This window comes from Hypomesus nipponensis, chromosome 3 (assembly GCF_054491055.1).
Source record: "Hypomesus nipponensis isolate SF chromosome 3, ASM5449105v1, whole genome shotgun sequence".
Taxonomy (NCBI): domain Eukaryota; kingdom Metazoa; phylum Chordata; class Actinopteri; order Osmeriformes; family Osmeridae; genus Hypomesus; species Hypomesus nipponensis.
In genome coordinates, this window is record NC_140363.1 from 2097028 (window position 1) to 2116993 (window position 19966).

At 49.8% G+C, this 19966-nt stretch overlaps 1 protein-coding gene across 1 annotated transcript; it reads left to right on the plus strand.

Moving 5' to 3' along the window:
* The first annotated feature begins 15731 nt into the window (after positions 1–15731).
* Positions 15732–19681, plus strand: zfp36l1a (ZFP36 like 1 zinc finger CCCH-type a). The gene is made up of 2 exons (XM_084683970.1): positions 15732–15921; positions 17224–19681. The coding sequence occupies exons 1-2, from the start codon at positions 15868–15870 to the stop codon at positions 18289–18291; spliced, it is 1122 nt and encodes a 373-aa protein (XP_084540096.1). The 5' UTR covers positions 15732–15867; the 3' UTR covers positions 18292–19681.
* The last annotated feature ends 285 nt before the right edge of the window (positions 19682–19966 follow it).

A 19966-nucleotide genomic window follows, 5' to 3' on the forward strand; every position in this document is an offset into this window, starting at 1 on the left:
TGGGCCCCCCTCCCCTGTGAAAATAAACAGGACTGGGCAGAAATAGCCTAGTTGAAGCACCGCTACAGGAAATTAGTTTGACTTGTTGCTGTAATTTGGGACATTATTTTCACAGCATTTGCATTTGAGCCAGTCGCAATCCCTCTTCAACCCCAAGCCCCCCCCCCCCACCCCCCTCCTTCCATTCATACCCACTGTAGGAGATAGATTCAAAGCATCTCTTAATGAATCCTTTTTTTCCGTTTTTACAAGCACACAGGCACCGGCATGCTCCTCACTCTGAGAGAGCAGAGACATGAACAGGTCACAGCAGTGGAACGGTGGAGCTTAGAGAAGGCTGCTTTGTCTTCCAGCACAGCGTCTGTTAGCTGCCTGCTCATGTCATTAACACACTCCCAAAGGAAGTATTGGAGGACTATTTAAATCCACTTAAGATCGGCCCAGCCCTGGGCCTTCCCGTAACTAGGACAAACATAGAGGGGGTCTGACCTGTTCCTGAGGATGTTGGGCAGATTCGGGGCTGTGGGGGTTGGCCCAGGTGGGCTTGGTCCCTGGTCTATAACGTTTACTGTATAGCTAGCACTGTTGTGTGGTTGGTTGTTGCTGAGTGGAGAGAGCAAACCACAGGCAGGAGAAACGGGGAAACAACCATCTCTCTGTCTCCCTATCTGACCCCCATGACCTGACCTAAGGCCCAGTCAGTGTGGAGGCTAAGGGCTCGAATACTGGCTAGCTAAGAGACCAGATACAGGCTAGCTGAAGGACCAGGTACGGACCAGCTAAAATAACAGATACAAGCTAGCTAAGGGACCAGGTACAGACTAGCCAAGGGACCAGATACAGACTAGCTAAGGGACCAGGTACAGACTAGCTAAGGGACCAGGTATAGGCTAGCCAAGGGACCAGATACAGACTAGCTAAGGGACCAGGTACAGACTAGCTAAGGGACCAGGTATAGGCTAGCTAAGGGACCAGATACAGACTAGCTAAGGGACCAGGTACAGACTAGCTAAGGGACCAGATACAGACTAGCTAAGGGACCAGGTACAGACTAGCTAAGGGACCAGGTACAGAATAGCTAAGGGACCAGGTACAGGCTTGCTAAGGGACCAGATACAGGTTGCCTCCATGCTTTTAAGGCTGTATGAGTTGAACAGAAGCTTGCACATGACACACTTTTCTCTAGTAATGGCAGAGTCTGACGAGGTCAGTAGACAGGCAGTTGATTCGGTTTTTCTTGCCACATCACAGTAGTCATAACTCTAACATCATGTTCCTGTGTGGGCATAAAAAGGTTTTAAAGATCCGTGCAGTATGTGTGCTTGGAGATCATCAAAGCATGCAGAACATCTCGCCTCCTCCGCTCTCGCCTCAGAGCTGAAACATGCACAAAACACACAGTGAGACAGGAGACTGCACAAAGGGCTCCAAACCACCTTCAACATCCTGACTATGCCTACATACTCAACTGACACGCTCACACTCTCTCACACACATCCATACACACATACAGAAACACACACCCACTTCACAAACATACTGCACACTTACAAACACACTCACATAGACACATACATGCTCCCAAACACACATATGTACTCTCACACACACACACACACACACACACACACACACACACAGGTTAAAATACTCACATACACACACACACAAACATACACACATCAATCTGGTATGAACACATGCACACACACATACACAGCCATTGTTTGCACAGAGACTGGAGCAAATGAGAGCTACATGGGTGGTTATGAAATTGGCTTAAAAGTTATTTTACCTCCACTCAAAAAATAACCTTGTCTAATTCCATCTTGTGGTCTCACAATAAGTGGGTCTGGTGAGCTTAAGGGGCCTTTTGCTTTCCACTTTATGTGATATGACAGGAAATGACATCACTTCCTGTGGAAGGCCTAGTGGCAGCCAGGGGTCTGAGAGTGTGCTTGTTTATGTTTTCCTCACAGCCCAACAGCACAGCAGAAGGCCTCAGATTCAGTTAAGAAACACAATGAAAATTTACAAATGGTACGTGACAAACTTCCCCCCCGATATCTACAATCTCTCGAAATATCTGGTACTTTTTTGATGCTTCGTTTGAAGTCGCATGTGTGCATGTCTCTGTGTGTGTGTGTGCGGTTTATGTAAAAAAAAAGGCTTCCTCCCTCCAGTGTGAGAATCTGAACCAGTCCCGAACGCATACATCATCTGTGACCTGCAGTGTGTTAGTCATAGATTCAGCTCAGAGGGGCAGTTCTATGGGCGTTTGTGAAGCCCTCTGTGACATTGCTTGTAAAAAAGGGCTATGCAATTACATTTTGATTTGACGTGATTTGACTCAGATAAGCAGACGACAGTGTCCTCGGTTGACCAGAGCACCGGAATGGAGACATGTAAACACAAGGACAACACAGCAAAGCAAACCTGAGTGCACCCTTGTCATCACCGCATCCATTGTCAAGATCACGCAGAAAGCAAACCCACACTGCAGCGACGGCGACAGCAAATGGGAGGACAGCGGTGTTGGCCCACTAGACTCCGCCCCTTCAGGGGCCAGGTTGAGGTAATGACAGGGTATGAACCGGCAGTCTGTAAACAAGGTGACAGTTTGCCAATGGGGCCTGGAAAGCACCCAGCAACCCCCTGTAGACCTGGGGAACTGAGCTGGCCGTGTTCTGCTGATAAGCCGGGCCACTTATGGTCCTGGCTTATCTGTTTTAGTGAATCTGAGGCCGTACATACAGATAAGGGTATGATAAGATATAGACATGCTGTGTGATTGGGTGTGTGTGTCTGTGGGTGTGTGTCTGTATGTGTGGAAAGAAAGCGAGTGAGTGTGTGTGTTGGTGTTTGGGTGTGTGTGTGTGTGTGAGCGCACATTCTGTATGTGTGCGTGACACAACCCAGGAAAACGTTGACCAACAGAAACATTTAACATATCTAGCCGTCGGTCCCACACTGCACTCTGCACCCCGTCTGAACTGGTTTGGACCTTAGTTCTGTGAATCCCAGACCAGTGGCTCGTGATAGGGACCACAGTTAGTCAGAAGTACCATGGAAGGTCACAGTGACACCGATGAGAACTCCCCGGGGCAAAGTCTGTCGGCCCATCGTGGGCCACCCCTCTGCCTGTCCCTGGCCCACGCCCTGGAAGGACACAGGGCACCAGCTTGGACTCCTGCTAGCCTTACAGAGGGACGTGAGCACACAGGAAAGAGATGGGTGCTGTACATACAGCAAGACACAAACACACACCTAAATAGTAAATATACATGTACATTCGTTTATGCATGACTGTATGTAACTACAGTCCCACACAACCACACACACACACACACACACAACCACACACACACACACACACACACACGCACACACACACACAGCCTGTTAGCAGCTGTGGACCACAGATTCTAGCTGCAGATTAAGACCCCAAACACAGGAAGTGGGCTGAAGGGGGAGTTTTGTTAGCGACCTGAAATAGACGTTGAGATAGAAAGTCCCCTATGTTTGTGGCTTGGTTTTGAAGGTTATCTCAATGGGATTTTGAAATAATATACTTTCCGACTGAAAGTTCATCAAAGACTAAATACAAAATCAAATAATAAAACCAATATCATGTGATTGTAACCTTGCCTCTCTGACAAACTTTGTCACAACTGTTCTGTATGCTATCTTGGCTACATTCTACATGATCATATCCTTGTGTAACACTTAAAGACAACAACCAAAACTCATGTTAGAGTTATACTTTTATTAGAGAGGGAGAGAGAGATAAAGAAAGAAAGAAGGAAGGAAAGAAAGAGGAAAAAGCCAGGATAGTTTAATAACTTGTAAAGCTTGTGCGGCTTGTCTCTGTGATGGCATGTCTGTCTTCTACCCTCTTGGGTCTCTCTGTCCGTCACCCCACGAATCAGCCAATCAGTCTGCTCCCTGGAGTGTTTTCCCATCAGCCCCATGAGTGCCCCATAGTCACAAATGAGAACAAGGAACCAATGGGAGCAGGGTAAACAAGAAAGACCAATGGGAGCAGGGTAAATCAGGAAGTGTTAAACAGTCACAAGGTCATCGACCAGACCAACGCTCTCCGCACAGACTGTGAAATCTCTCGTCTCAGAGCCAGCACAGCACACAGCCTGCACACTGCTGTCTGCCTTCACTTAGTTTCAGCTGCAGTCTATATTTGTTCTGTCATAAACCAAAACATTTCCATGGGGTAAATGTTTGTCATGAAGATTTTCCCGTTGTCTTTGCTCTTATTGTAGCCAACACATCAGGCACCGACCTTGTCCTGTGAACATTTCGCAACTTCTCAGCACAACGCAACAGCAGAGATGTACAGTGTGCTGATTCGCTGACTGCCAAAGGATATCGATTCATCTGTCCCATGTGGACACCTTTTCCATCTCTGGTATGACTGTGGTGTTTCTGTAGAGGACACAGCCTACCCCAGGAGGAAAACAGCAGGCTATATACCCTGACTCTCTCCATTCCCCAACACACACACACTTGTTCACACACATTAACATACCCAGACACATACCCGTGCAGGCGCGCGCACACACACACACACACACATCGAGAGAGAGGGGGAGAAGTCATATTAGGGTCTCTATCATGTTGTTGATTTCCCTTACATAGCCCTAGAACTTCCATCTTCCAACTCTTTCTGCCCCTCCCCTCCCTTTCTGTCAACGCCCCTCAACCCTCCCTCCCCCTACCATCCCTCTCTCCCCTCCTTTCCATTTCCCTCCTTCTCTCTCTCCTCCTTCCCTCCTTCTCTCTCTCCCCTCCTATCCATTTCCCTTGCCTCTCTCTCCTCCTTCCCTCCTTCTCTCTCTCCCCTCCTATCCATTTCCCTTGCCTCTCTCTCCTCCTTCCCTCCTTCTCTCTCTCCCCTCCTATCCATTTCCCTTGCCTCTCTCTCCTCCTTCCCTCCTTCTCTCTCCCCTCCTATCCCCCTTCCCTGTTTCTTATCCATTCCCCTCCCCATACTCCCCCTGCCCTCCTATCCCACCCCGGCCCCTCGTCTCTTTCTCCAGACTCTCTCTCTCCACCCTCGCCTCCTCTTCCCCCTCCCCCTCCACCCCCCCCCCCTCCTCCATCCTCTGGGCCCTCATGCTGACAGCTGGCTCTGATTATGGCTGTGAAAAATGGGGCAGTCACGCCAGCAATCCCCCCTCCAGCATTCCAACAGCATGACTCTGCACTTTCTCCCTACTGGCGCTGTCTCTGCCTCTCTCGCTCTCTCCTTCTCTACCTCTCTCCCTCTCTCTCGCTCGCTCTCTCTTTGTCTAACTCTCTCTCTCTCTCTCTCTCTAACTCTCTCTCTCTCTCTCTCTCTCTTGCTCTCTCTTTCTCTACCTCTCTCTCTCTCTCTCTCGCTCTCTCCCTTCTTTCTTTTGCACTTAACGTCTGCCTACCCTGCCTTCTCATCTTCCGAGCAAACAGAGACAGATATGTATGGAGCGTGAAAGAGAGAGAGATGGAGGGGTGTTCTAGAGGTTTCTGTGTGTGTGGTAGGGAGGACCAGAAGTTTCTGTGGGTGCATAACGGTGTGCGAGATGAGGAGATGTGTGCATGTCAGAGTGCTGTGTGGTGAATGGAGTGCTGGTACGCGGGTACGCCTCCTTAAGAGGCTCTCTAAATCCCAACCCCCCCCATTCCCCCAAAGGACTATTGAATGCCTCTTTAACTCACAAAGGAAAGCTTGAAAACAAAGCAGGGCCGCACAAGAGCAAACACACTCCATCATAATCCAAAGCCATGATGCTTTCCTGCACATTATGAGTTCATAATGACTCCAGCATGATGGAGTCTTCACTGTTGTGGCACGTTCTGTTTTGTCCTATTTGTTTGCTCAACATCTCAGAGGAAACCGCTAAATATAGTCAACACTCTTTTTTATAAGCACATACAGTCTACAGGGATCAAGACCGAGTCTCCCACTCTGTAAACCCACGCAATAACCTGAACCCACATCTACCATTAGACCAAAGGGTTTTCAGTCACGGCCCAGCTTGACACTGGAAAAACTTGAACTCTCTTTTTGTCTCTCTCACATTCTGCCCGTCAACGTTTTTCTCTTTCCTTCTTTCTCCTCAATCTCCCTCTCTCCCTCCCCCCTCTGCCCCCCCAGAGCGCCCTCCCTCCCCCCTCCTCCCTCCGCTCCCATAGAGAAGAGACTGATGTTCATGTTGGTGTCCAGGCCTGTTCACGGAGGCCGACTGATGCCCTGTCTGACTCCACATAAACACAGAGAAGCAGAGTGATCCATTACACTGCTAGTTGAGCTCCTCCCTGAATCCTCCTTGCATTCATCCAGCTCCAAGCTCCTGCTGGAGCTCAGACACAATCAGGCCGGCTGGGATTTCACCTCAGGCCGAACAAATGATGACTACATCTTTCACACAAAATTAGGACTGCTGCCCCCCTCCTTTTCCCTCTCTCTTTCTTCCTCCTATTTCTCCCTCTCTCTCTTTCTCTGCCTCCCTCTGCCTCCCTCTGTCTCCCTCTGTCTCTCTCTGTCTCTAAGAACATTGATTTCAACACACTTTGTAAGCAAACACACGTTTCCTGTCATCTTTGCCAAAGTTTATGACCAGAGTTCAAAAAATCACAGCCTGCTAGCTGAGACCAGGACCTGGCGCAATCGCAGAGATGACAAACCTTATATCCTGTAGAACATCAGACTAAGAAAATAAACTCGAGCGTGTCTTATCTCCTGACAATCAGTAAGTCAAGAAAGAAAAAAACCTTAAACCAACAAGTGCCCTCACTTTCCTGTTTCTTTCCCCCCTCACATATCTTCAAACCAGTATTTAACCCAATGTGGGTGGACGCAACGAGCGCAAAGGATGACGCGACTTCTACAGTGATGTTTTGTGACAGAGCGGTACTGTATGCTTTGTGTCCCCCTTCCTGGCCTGACTCACATACAGCACAGCCCTGCCCACAGTGGAAGGTTCCCTGGTACATGTACAGTACTGGGGTTCCGCGCCCACGAACGTCTAGTCTCGCTTTCACGCGTCTCACATGCTGACTGACCTTTAACACTTTCCATCTTAGAATTGTTTTCCATTCATAATCCATTCATGTCCATTCATAATTTCATCGTTTTTTTTCTTTGTTTCATCGGTCTACATCTTTATAGACGTGCTTCTTTTCAACTCCTCACTGTTCCGGTGAGAAAGAACAGCTTTGACAACTCAGCCAAAGTTATCAAATGATATAGCATGCACAGAGGAGGAGGAGGGAGATGTGTAAGATGATGGAAACTGTGTTGTGGTCTGTGTAGGTCCGGAGAGAAAGTCTGAACTCCAGAGGGACTTCAGTTCCTGGAAACAATTGTCCAGGCCAGACGTGTGTCGGACCCGGACCAAAGCTTTATTAAAGCAAGGTGAATGATTGAGGTCACCATATTAAACGTATTAATAGCTCGTCCCCCCGTGGGCTCTCCGCTCATGTGGAACCCATTCGGTCTTCCTTCTCATAACATCCAAGAGTTTGATGTCGTTGGATCACACGGCCAGAGGGGCGGGGTCACGGGCGATGACGAGACGTCAGGCGGGGAAACGGCGCCGTGTTCACTTGCTCTCAGGACGCAGACACCGTTCTGCTCGCGAACGCGGTTGAAGAGCGGCTGCTCCTCGGCCGCGCCCAAGTGCATGAAGCCTGCCCTCCGCCAAACACCAGCAGCTCAGCCCCTCCCCAGGCCTGAGCCGCAAGGAACAACTCTACGGACACGGAGCCAGGAGATAAGAAGGCACGGAGACAACTGTGTCTGCTGTGGACCTACAACCTCACTAAGGTTGTAGCGGCCTGGTGGTTGACTGGCTAGAGATCAACCGTCCTCACTGACCATCCTCTCCCTGTCTTGGTCTACCGCTGTTGACTGTGCTCTTCCTCTTTGTCTGTGAGCGTGGGGTTGGAGGATTTGAGGTTTTGTAAAGTCACTTCGCTGAGGGTTGTGGAGTTTCACTGAGGAGAATGGAGGATTGTTTGGGTGTAGCTGGCAGTCCTTGGAGGGGTAGTGGTGGACGGGGCATGGCATTGGTAAATGTGTCCTTATTTATGAGTGGGGTGGGCCTGGGGGGGAGACGACAATAAAGTTACGTTTCTGGGAAAGTCATTCTATTTTACTAGTTTCTGCAGTGTATATAAGCACACAAGGCAAAAAAAAAGCAAACCAGAAAGTATTTAACAAGAGCAAAAAGCGTTTCCATATTGGGTTGTCACACAACAGCATCGTGCTGCGAAGACACAAACGGGTTGACAGAACGGTGTGGGCCGTCATTTGGGTCGGATCTGACATTAATGAAACTTGCTGGAAGGCCACAGAGCCAGAAGATTTGATTTGTTTATGCTGGCATTCTCTACTGAACAAAACAGACCTCTCAATGGAGCAAAAACTCCAGTCCAGTTTTCCTTCTCGCTTTACATAAGTTCTGACTTTGCGCGCGTCAAAACATCACACGCAACACACGGACCGGGGCAGGAGGAGGTCCAGGGATATGCTGATAGGCAGATAACAGGACTGACAGGGCACAGGAAGTGGTGCTCGCGGGCCGGTGGGTCCTGGCAGAGTGAACCAATGGCAGCTTAAGACATGGAAGGCAGACCAAATAGATGCATTCTTCAAACGTAGCCCAAAGGACTCCACACAGCTGCACTTTCCATCACTGCCAAGGAAAGAAGGAGGCTGAAAGAATGAGAGGGAAGAGAGAGAGAAGATAAGGAGAGACAGGAAAGAGAGAGAGAGGAGGGAGAGAAAGAGAGAGAAGAGAAGAGGAGAGAGAGGAAAGAGAGAGAAAAGTGGAGGGAAAGAAAAGAGAGAGAGAGAGAGAGAGAGAGAGAGAGAGAGAGAGAGAGAGAGAGAGAGAGAGAGAGAGAGAGAGAGAGAGAGAGACAAGGGGGGAAACAGTTGGGGGAGACGTGGGTGGACTGGACTGATCTCAGAGATTCAGAGATGCTGTTTAAGAGTGCTGGTTTCTTTTTGGAAACGGGCTGAAACTCCTTTTGGACATCAACCGTAGTTTTCGGAATATTATTGAGTTGATCCGTGCTTTGGCTGGAGCCAATTATTCCTTCACTCTAGGTCTTAAAACCATTTTCAACCCGTGATTGAAAGCAGATTTGTAAAACAATAATCAAAGAGGTAAAAACACTGATGTATTTTGGCTCCTTCGGCGAACATAAAAACAACAGTTTGACTCTTCTGCTGGTGCTCCCTGGGGTGTGGGGAAGGGGAGCGTGAGGGGGGAAGGGGAGGGTGAGGGGGGAAGGGGAGGGTGAGCGTGAGGGGGGAAGGGGAGGGTGAGCGTGAGGGGGGAAGGGGAGGGTGAGCGTGAGGGGGGAAGGGGAGGGTGAGGGGGGAAGGGGAGGGGGAGCGTGAGGGGGGAAGGGGAGGGGGAGGGGGGAAGGGGAGGGGGAGCGTGAGGGGGGAAGGGGAGGGTGAGCGTGAGGGAGGAAGGGGAGGGTGAGGGGGGAAGGGGAGGGGGAGCGTGAGGGGGGAAGGGGAGGGTGAGGGGGGAAGGGGAGGGGGAGCGTGAGGGGGGAAGGGGAGGGTGAGCGTGAGGGAGAAAGGGGAGGGGGAGGTCTGGCAGGGAAGCCTGCTGATCCTGATCCACGTAGCTCTGGTGTTCCTCACGGCCTCAGCATCAGAACTGAGGGGAGCAAGCTCACCAGATCCCCTCACTCTGGCCGACTCAGCGGACCAGGCACCGGAGGGAACAAGGTCAGCACGGAAACTCTTTCAATTTGACAACTTTTATTTTACACTTTCACTCAGACACCTGTTGCTCTATAAAGAGATGTTGCCTTTTAAAAAAAGATCTAGGAAGAGATCCGTGCAGGGCCCGGGGGTTTACCACAGAACACCACCCAGTACCGTCTCTGCTGGGGGCAGGAAGAAGCCAGCATCTCTCCATATAACCCACAGTGAGCTGAGAGCCCACACTCAGAGAGAGAGAGAGAGAGAGAGAGAGAGAGAGAGAGAGAGAGAGAGAGAGAGAGAGAGAGAGAGAGAGAGAGAGAGACAGAGAGAGAGAGAGAGACAGAGAGACAGAGAGAGAGAGAGAGAGAGAGAGAGAGAGAGAGAGAGAGAGAGAGAGAGAGAGAGAGAGAGAGAGAGGAGAGAGGAGAGAGACAGAGAGAGAGAGAGAGAGAGAGAGAGAGAGAGAGAGACAGAGACAGAGACAGAGACAGAGACAGAGACAGAAAGAGTGAGAGAGAGAGAGAGAGAGAGAGAGAAAGAGAGAAAGAGAGGGAGGGAGAGGGAGAGAGAGAGAAACCCACACAAAGTTACACACTCTTACTGTTACATACTCGTGCACTCTTAGTGTGCAACTGCCTGCTACAATTAGGAATCCACTGTAAGTTTGGAGTCTGAGCATGTGTGAAGTGACATAGGACAGATTTAAAAAATGACAGCAGAAGGTTTAGATTTACTGTGTATATTTAGGGTACAGTTCTAGAATGTAATCCCTGGAACTAAGTGCAGGGCTGAGTATGGAGACTGCTCAGCCAAACAACAGTGTCACACACAGATACCAGAGAGAGACCATAAACTATCTCTCAGCTGCAGACCTGGGTTGAGTCAAACATTTCACAGTTTTCTGCTCTGTAAAGCACTAACAGGCCCAACTTCATGAAACAAGCACACCCACTAACCCAAAACAGACTTCTAGTGATTCACACATAATCGACTGCCAATTCTCCTGATTGGAAAACCCATTTCCAGACACCAAACCGTGTCACAATAAACAATGCCTCCAACAACAGCATGTGAAGCTAAATCAACACCGAAAAGAAACGGTCAGTTACAGACCCAAATCAATACCTCTGCTATCTCACTGACCCACATCTGGTAGCCCAAGTGTGAGAATAGCAGCCTGGGTCTGTCGGTGTGTGGGTCTTGTGTGTTGGCCTGCCCTGGACACATGGAGGGTGTAACCCTAGTCCGGAGTGACCGCACAGGGGAGGTTGTGATGGCCAGGGGCCTGCAGTCTGGAGCCAGATGGGCCAGGGGAGGACGGAGGACGGCCGGCCGGAGAATGTACTGTGCCGTTCCTCCAGCCGGTCCAGCCTGACAGAGCTGATTGATTTCCCTGTGGCGAGTGAGGGGTGGAGGGGGGGCTCTCTGGTTTCAGGGACCGCAGTCTGGGTGCGACACCTGGACCTGGGGCAGGGCTGCCCCTGTAGAGGGGGGTGGTGGTGGGGGAGGGGGGTCGATCCGGGGCTGGTGAGCGCAGCACCTATCTCCGATCTCCGTCCCTATATCCTGACCTGGAACCTGAGAGGGACCATGTGTCCTTGATGAGCCGGGGGGGGGGGGGGGGGTTCACACGCATCGTCACAGCTCCGCAACCAGGACAGTTGTGACCCCGGGCGGGTGATTTGAGAGGTTTGACCCCGGCGTCCGTAGGGTACGACAACCCCCCCCCGCCTCCACCCACCCCCCCCCCCCTCGTGCGCCTTTCCGCTGAGGCTCGTGGGGTGGACGGGGGACTTCCTGTGCAGAAACACACAGGACAGGAAGTCGGCGAGGACCTTTCAACCTCAAATTCGCATGCACTCCTCAGGAGAACCCCGTGTCAGCGCAAACTATTTTTACAACTGTTCCTACCCAGCCTCCTCCTTCCAACCCTTCCTCCCTCCTCCTCCGCCCTCCTCCTCCCACTCCTCCTCTCCAACTATTTCTTATAGCTCTGAGAGTTTTTTTCTTCCTGTTGCATTGTCATAGCCCCTACCAGGACTATCTGTGTGTGCGTGCAGGGGATGATCAGATGGCCATACTGGAGAGAAAGAGTGGCCTTCCTTTACACTCGACGGTCGTTCTAGACAGTCGACGGACGTTCTGGAGCTTCTCTGGAAGGCTTCATGGGAACCTCTTCACTAAGAGCAGCTGGTGGTTGACCACTAAGCATGCTGTGGCCACTCTTTATGCTCAATTAATTCCTCTTTTGTTTATCTTCCCCCCTCTGCCCCTCTACCCCTCTCTCTTTCTCCCTCTGTCTCTCCCATCAGAACGTGGTAAACATCTCACATGACAGATGACGACCACACTGAACTGAACAGACACACACAGGAAGACACATGAATGGTGCAGAAGCGCGGGCATGTGGGGGGAAAGTAGACAAATACACAACCATTAAATGTAATAGCAATGATGTCTTACTATATCTTGCTATGTCTTACAGACACTTTTATCCAAGTAACATAAGGAGGGAGGTTTTGTTTTCATAAACACATGTTTACACTGTATTCATTTAGCAGACACTTTTATTGATAGTGACATAGAAATAGCGCATGTGTAAAGTACTGCACACAATCAAGGATCGTAAGTGCATTGCTCATACAATATTTCAGTGGTTCGAGTCAAGGAACAGACTGTTTTGTAATGGCTTTAATGTGGCCACTAAGGGTGTGAAATGCATTGGGCTTCATCACAATAACTACTACACACTAAACAGCAGTTTTGGTGTGCGTGAGTGTTGGACGACTTGTCGGTCTAGTTGACACAGCTGTGCTCATAAAGATCCTGGTTCTCTGTTTGATGCCTGATACAGGAAGCACCGCTGCACAACATGTGACCGAGAGTCCTCTAATATTCAACTCTGTGTTTTGAGTGTGTGTGTGTGTGTGGGGGGGGGGGGGGGGGGAGTACATCTTGGTCAGCAAACATGTCTTGGTTCCTGTTCTGACTATTGAGGTGGTCTTGCGAGTTTGCATCACCAGACCCGGATCTTACTCCAGTCCAGGGTCAGGGGATCCTCGTACCACGCGACAGAAGACCAGAGAAGGACCACAGAGTTAAACATGTCCCGTTAGACATGTTCATACGAACGAGAAGAGAAATGGAGAACCGCATTCACAGAATGAGGGACTTCGGAGGGGACAAAAAGGCCAAATGGAAAAAGCCCGCCCTCCGCAGGCCAGCGGGGGGATCTGCGAGCAGAGCAGCTGTCACCGCTCTGAAAGCAGCAGCATCTCCTCCTCAGTAAACATGGAGCTTGCGGTTCCTCCACGTCCTCTTTCATCTCACTTCAAAAGCCGCCAGTTTGGATTCCTCCCCCTCTCCTTCTCCATCCCAGCTCGCCATTATCAGTGACGCCAGGCCTCCAGCCCTGTCCTCCCCACTGTGGGAATCCCAGGACCAGACAGGAGGACTTCCAAACGGCCCTGGGGGTCTGGAGAGGAGTGTCTGCCTCCTCCAACAGGACTGAAAGAGCCTGGAGCCAGGCGAGGACAGCCTTGACCTTACAAAGCTAGGGGGGACTCTCTCATGCTTTCTCTCTCTCTCTCTCTCTCTCTCTCTCTCTCTCTCTCTCTCTCTCTCCATGCCTCTCTCTCTTTCTCTCTCCCTCTGTTTGAAAACTCTAAGATGATGTCACAGTGACATGCCAGAGGGAGTTCTGCCACAACTTCCAACAAAGGGCAAAGCCTTCACTGCAGTCAGCGCAGGGCCGGGCATCAGTAACGTGGGACTGTAGGAGCTGTAGGAGCTGGCCTGTGCCAGGAACCTCCTGGTCCGTCTGCCCGAGGTCGTCAACAACACAGAGCAAAACTAGTTGACTGGGAGTGTTGACTCTAAGTGACGCTCAGGGCACATGTGACGGTGTCCCCAGAGAGAGGGCCCGGGAGCTCTGAGCGAGGGAGGAAACAGGTGCCTCCTCTGGGGCCGGTGAGGGAGAGACAGGGACACCTGGTTCGCTTCAGGCTTCCAGGAAGGGCCTGAGGAAACCCAGGGAAGCCGTGTTTAAATCTTTCCTGTAACTATGCAAATGAGCACAAAGATGAATGTATCGTGTGTCATGGACAAGGCTTCGAGAATGGTCAATGGGCTCGCCAACGTGAATAGCTTCTCATGGAGCTTGAGTGACCTGTTGAGGGCTTTCACAGACAAGGCTGTGAGGGAGCGTCATGGGGATGAGAGATACAGTGACACTCCTCCCCCCCTCCTCACCCGCCAGCCCCACCGTTGACGGGCACTTTAGGGGGAGCCGAATCAATCGGATAAACGTAATCAATAAGCGATGGGCCTTTTGAATTTCGGTCGCAATCTTTCAGTAGCTCTGTCATTCCACTCTGTCGCCTGTAAAAAGACTGTGGGGGGTGTGTGGTGGGGGTGGAAGTGGGGTATCCACTTGTAAAAACTCCTTTAATGTTCTAACACACACCCTTCTCTTGACTGGATCCAAAATAACTCCAGTCCCTCCTCCTGACACACACCCCGAGGGCTGGAAGATTCTACATATGTTCTGTTTCCTCTGTCAAGCCCACAACTGAACTCAATAATAGCATTCAAAACAAAACGATTAACAACTCTGAGGAGGATCTATTAGCTTGAGACATAAGACTTGCACCCCCTGCATGACTCCTGAATCTGGAAACAGGAAAGGGGAATGTTTTGAACCTTTCTCCCTCCCTTTCTCTCTTACTTTCTATGTCCCTCTCCCTTCATCTCCTCGGGACACTGCATTGTAGTACTAAACCACCCCCACACCATAAATCTCCCCATCATGCCAACCCCCTCCTCCAAAACTCTTTAACAGCTTCTTTTCTTCTCCTCAAACTGGCTTTCTTTCCCTCCCTCCCTTCTTCTCCTTCTTCTGAAAGCAGCCTTGCCAGTGCCCCAGCACATGACCGACAGCCCCTGGCTCTGCAACTGCAGGAGCTGGCCCAGTGGCCACCACAATGGATTAGTGCAGCCTGGGTTACACGCACACACACACGCACACACACACACACACACAAACACTCTCTGCCTGGTTCATTTACGAGCAGGCCTGCCTGGCATTGTGAAGCTTGGAGGCTGAATCTGGTGAGATCACTGTGGTATCAGGTGTCTTCGGTAAAACCTTTACTGAAGATGACTAGAGCATATTCATCGGCCTATACTGGCTCTGCATTTTGCACCTTGGTCATTAGGTAGCCTGATTTGATGTAGCCTACAGCGTGTTCGTGTGTGGGGGAGAGAGAGAGAGAGAGAGAGAGAGAGAGAGAGAGAGAGAGAGAGAGAATGGGAGAGAAAGAGAGAGAAAGAGAGACTGTAATGATCAGATTTTTTTGTTCGTTAATGTCTTCACTTTTGGCGCTCACGTGAGCAGCTAATTTACTCCCTCACAACAACTACGGTTCGAACGCTTAAAACAGTTTATTTTGTATACTGAACCACACCCCATTGCAGACTGAGGAAGGGTTTAAAACTGCCTGTCTGAATCAGGAAAGTCCCACAAATTACGTTTAAGTCCGACAATTAAAGGTAAATTAATTACAGGGTTAGTGATCAATGAAAGAGCCCTGCGGATGGACAGCCTCAAAGCAGTGAACATTTCAGAACACACAGTGCTGCTTAGAAAAGTTAACTACTTAAAAAAATTACCAAAAACTACTCCGAGTATCCTAGTAGGCTACTAACACAACTCAACTTTAATGATCGATTTAAACTTTTTGGACGAATTCCCATAAAGTTATAACTGCACAGGAGGCTGGAAGCGCATCTCCGCGTGCGCTCTTTCAAGTTCGCACAATAATATTTCGAAAAAGTTGTGTTTCGGCTATCACACACTCCATATAACAGCGCGCCGGCCCAAACTTCAACTATCAAGCAAGCAAGTGGCGACCAGGGCAAGTTTTGCGAGGGTGAAAAAGTTCTGTACAAGGAACGCCCAGTGCCCAGCTAGCTCCTCCTGCTCGGGATTATAAAGGAAATGCACGAGGCTGTGGAGGGCAGAGGGGGTGTTCTGAAGGGATACAAGTATACAAATCAGATCTCACAAAACAGGAACTTCGATCCAGAAAGTAGGCTACGCTTTAGCTCCAACTTTTGATTTTATTTTCTACGGAGCCAAGATGACCACAGCGGTGGCGTCGCCTTTCTTCGACTTCAACGAAGTCATGAACAAGGTACAGAACTTTTGACATTGCTTGTAGTTTAAGTTTTTCTTAAACTAAGATAGCACCGTAGCTATAGCAACAGCAGTGCAGGAATTTGAAGGCGTTCAATTGATTTTTACATCGAAATACTTGGTGATGCGAGCGAGGCTACTCAAAACACATGGCTAAACATAACTTGGTTGACTATAAAATCAGAAAGGAGCAACTCTTAGAACTTTTTTATCTGGCCATGGTGGATATTGCTGATATCGAGTTGCATGGTGTTAGAGTGCATGGCTATGTGCTCGGGGCCTGCGGTGCGCGCGCCCATACATACTGAACTGAACTCCATTCAGTCTGTGGCCGGGGATTTGTCCAATTTTATTGGGAAAATATCTTTACTGTGTTTAACAAGTAGTCCACTATGTAATAATTTAAGTCATACTGATTTACACAGAAGTGTATAGCCTTCTATTTACTAGTTACTCACATTTCACAATTTTTTTCATTTCTGCCTGCTTGATAAGGCAACAATGAAGTCTTAAGCTTGTAGATTTGTAGACCTTGTGTTTGGCTCAGTAGCCTATCAGAAATGTAAACTTGGATTCATGCTCTGGTGAAGGGTCAGATACCTCGGTCTTGTATGATTTAGATGAACTAGAATTCCTGATCCTGCCTTTTCCCTCCATTTCATAGTGGGTTGTTCACACTGGCCTGTGCTTGCTGCGTTTCCTGTGTAGAAATGTAAACCAATGCTTGTGCGTTCCTCAGATTTCATTTGACACTTAAACGAATAGCAAGTTTTTTTGCCAAATGTCTCAAAGGTGTAAATGACCAGTAAGTACTAAGCTTTTATGTATAGCGATCCGTCATAATGGCTAGTCTGTATGTTACCTTGGGAGAAGGGTAGTTCTTTTTGTCAGTCCTCAGTCTAAAAACACGTGAAGGAATATCTTTGTAATTAAAAGTGAAGCGTTTCCTTTAGTCTGCAGCCCCCAAGGCTATCTTGACATGCTTTCATTATGTTCCAAAGCGATGCAGCTTCTTTGTAAGCAGCGCCAGCCTCGGTGCCCTCTCACGCGCTCCTGGGCTGCTTCTTACTGAGCAAGCCACACATTCCTCAGCAGGGCAGCCTGCCAGGCCAGCTGCTGCTCTGTAGGCCCGTATCCGCTCACGTTTAAACCCCAAAAAAACAACCAACACGGTTGGCCGTCCATCCAAGAACCACCCCCCCCGCTCGATGACAACATGGCTGATCTCGGAGTTCCATCCAAATGGGGAGTCATGCAGAATGCGGCCTAATGGGTTTTGTTTGTGTTTTTGTTTTTGCAGAACAACAAAATGCTAAACTTCAACAACAACATCCTGGGCGCCCCCCACCACCCGTTGTCTGTCCCTTGCCACGCTGGCGTGCCCGTGCCCCACTCCACCGGAGCCCTGCTGGACAGGAAGGCGGTGGGGACTCCCTCTGTGGGCGGAGTCTACCAGCGGCGCCACTCCGTCACGCTGCCCGGCTGCAGGTTCAACCAAAACCAGTTCCTGAACAGCCTGCATAGCGACCCGTCCTTGTTCGGAACCCAGGGCCTGGGCGGAACCGGCGGCGGCAAGGAGAATCGCATGAGGGACCGGTCCTTCTCAGAGACGGGCGAGCACCTCCTGAGCCGGTGCCTGGGCGGGCCGGCCAGCCCCACCAGCGGGGGGGGCAGCCAGGTGAACTCCAGCCGCTACAAGACGGAGCTGTGCCGGCCCTTCGAGGAGAACGGCGCCTGCAAGTACGGCGACAAGTGTCAGTTTGCCCACGGCATGCATGAGCTGCGCAGCCTGAGCCGACACCCCAAGTACAAGACGGAGCTCTGCCGCACCTTCCACACCATCGGCTTCTGCCCCTACGGCCCCCGCTGCCACTTCATCCACAACGCCGAGGAGCGCCGAGGGCCCCCGCCCCCTTCGTCCCCGCTGTCCTCCTCCAACCGGCTGGAGCGGCCCCGTCTGCAGCACAGCTACAGTTTCGCCGGCTTCCCCAGCTCCGGGGGCGCGAGGGACAGCCCCACCTCCGTCACCCCGCCGCCCATGTTCCCCCACGACGAGTTGCTGGAGTGGCCCAGCAGCAACCCCTTCACCTACCTGTTCGGAGCCAGCCTGGGGGGAGGTGGAGAGGGGAACACCCTGGGAACGGAGCCTGGCACCCCCGCGCCCCACTCCCCGTCCAACACCCCCTACTTCTCCAGGTCCATGTCCCCCCAGCCGTACGAGGGTCCGTCCAGCCCCCCGGACTCTCTGTCCGACCTGGAGGGCTACCAGAGCAGCTCTGGGGGCAGTCTGAGTGGCTCCGAGTCGCCCAGCCTGGACACCACCAGACGCCTCCCCATATTCAGCCGCCTGTCCATCTCTGATGACTGAACTGTGCCTGTTTGAACCTACGGCAGAAAGAGGACAATTTCCCCCCCCCCCACCACCACCACCACCCTCGCACCTCTCCTACCCCCGTTCCTTGGCCTTGCCCACCAGGTCGGCCCCGTTAGTGCCCAGGCAGAGAGGATAACGTTGAATTAAGGGAACTTGTTTCGAACACGGCGCGGTCTGATCTCTGTTCATCCTGCTCGCCGCTCTCACACAGGAACCTCTCACGTGTCTCAGTGCCACAAAAAAAAAAAAAAAAAAAAAAAGTGAGCGGAAATTGAACTGTGGGGGGGAAAACAAACAAACAAACAAAAAAAAAGATCTGTGACTCTTATGCCAGGTGCCACTTGCCGTTTATTTGTGTCTTTTTTTTCTTTTTTTCTTTTTTTTCTTGAATGTGTAGCAGTGCAAGTGGCTCATGGCACGGGGAGTGCGTTGCACTAAAAACCACACCCCCGGCCCCACCAACCTTGACATTACCACTTCCTGTGCGCTAGCTGGAAGGCGCTAAGGTAGCTGTATATCAACCATGGCCCTTTTTACAAGAATGAAAGAAAAAAAGGAACCACAGTTTGAAGTGCCTGGGCGGTTTGTGCATGTGCTAAGGTGAACGGACTACTGTTTGTGCTTGTTCTTTCTCGTAGCGTCTGTCATGGTTCTTTCTAGAACCCTGTCTTATGTAATAGTGGACTGAGAGTCTTCAGGAAGGACATTAACTGGATGTTGGTTAGCTTCCCTCGGGATCTTCCTCCTGGTCACTGGCTGTTTTGGGAAGGAAGTCTTGATGTCTAACTGGTTATTAAACCTCCAAGACACACACACACACACACACACACACACTTTCTCTCTTTCCTTTTTGTCTCCCCCCCTCCTCTTAACTCCATCTTCATCATGCCTATCCAGTGGGGAATTCCAGCATTCCCATGGTGCAGTAGGAAATCCTGCAACATGAGATCAGATCTCCAAGCTATCTTACTTTACTGTTGCTTCTTTAGAACATGCTTTGAGGAGCATTCAGTACTATTTACATATTTTTTCCTTTTTCTTTGGGTTATATTTTTTTTTTATTAATGTTGTTATTATTATTGTTTGGAAAAACTTTCAGAATGGAAGGTTTTGCTTGTCACTGCTTATTTAACTTATAAACATATTTATTGGTGATCATATGCTTCTTTTTGTTAATTGTTTTGTATTTATCTGAATCATGAAACGATAGAATATATTTTCTTTTATGTTAAATTATGATCTTCCATATGAATCTAAAGATTGTGAAGACGTTTTGTCAGTTTCCTTTTTTCACAGTTTAATATATTGTACTACGATGACGTTTGCAACCACACTTTGTCAAAATGAAACTTAATTTAAAGAAAAAAAAGTGCATAAAAAGATGTTTTGCGTTTTTGATTATTTATTGTAGAATATTTTGATTCTCTGCTCCCTGTTATTGGACTGCAATTCCAGCAACATTCTATCTGGCTCCTTTTCATTCCAGAACTCTCCATTTCTTAGTCCTCCCAAGATACTCTTGACGAAAACAGTACTTTACTGTTATTACAGTTTGTATTACAATGCTGGAAGTTAGGCTAACCTGATCGGGCAAGTTCTAATCTGTTACCAGAAAGACCCTATGTCTCTCGGATATTGAATCCTAGAAAGAGAGAAAACAACATGACTT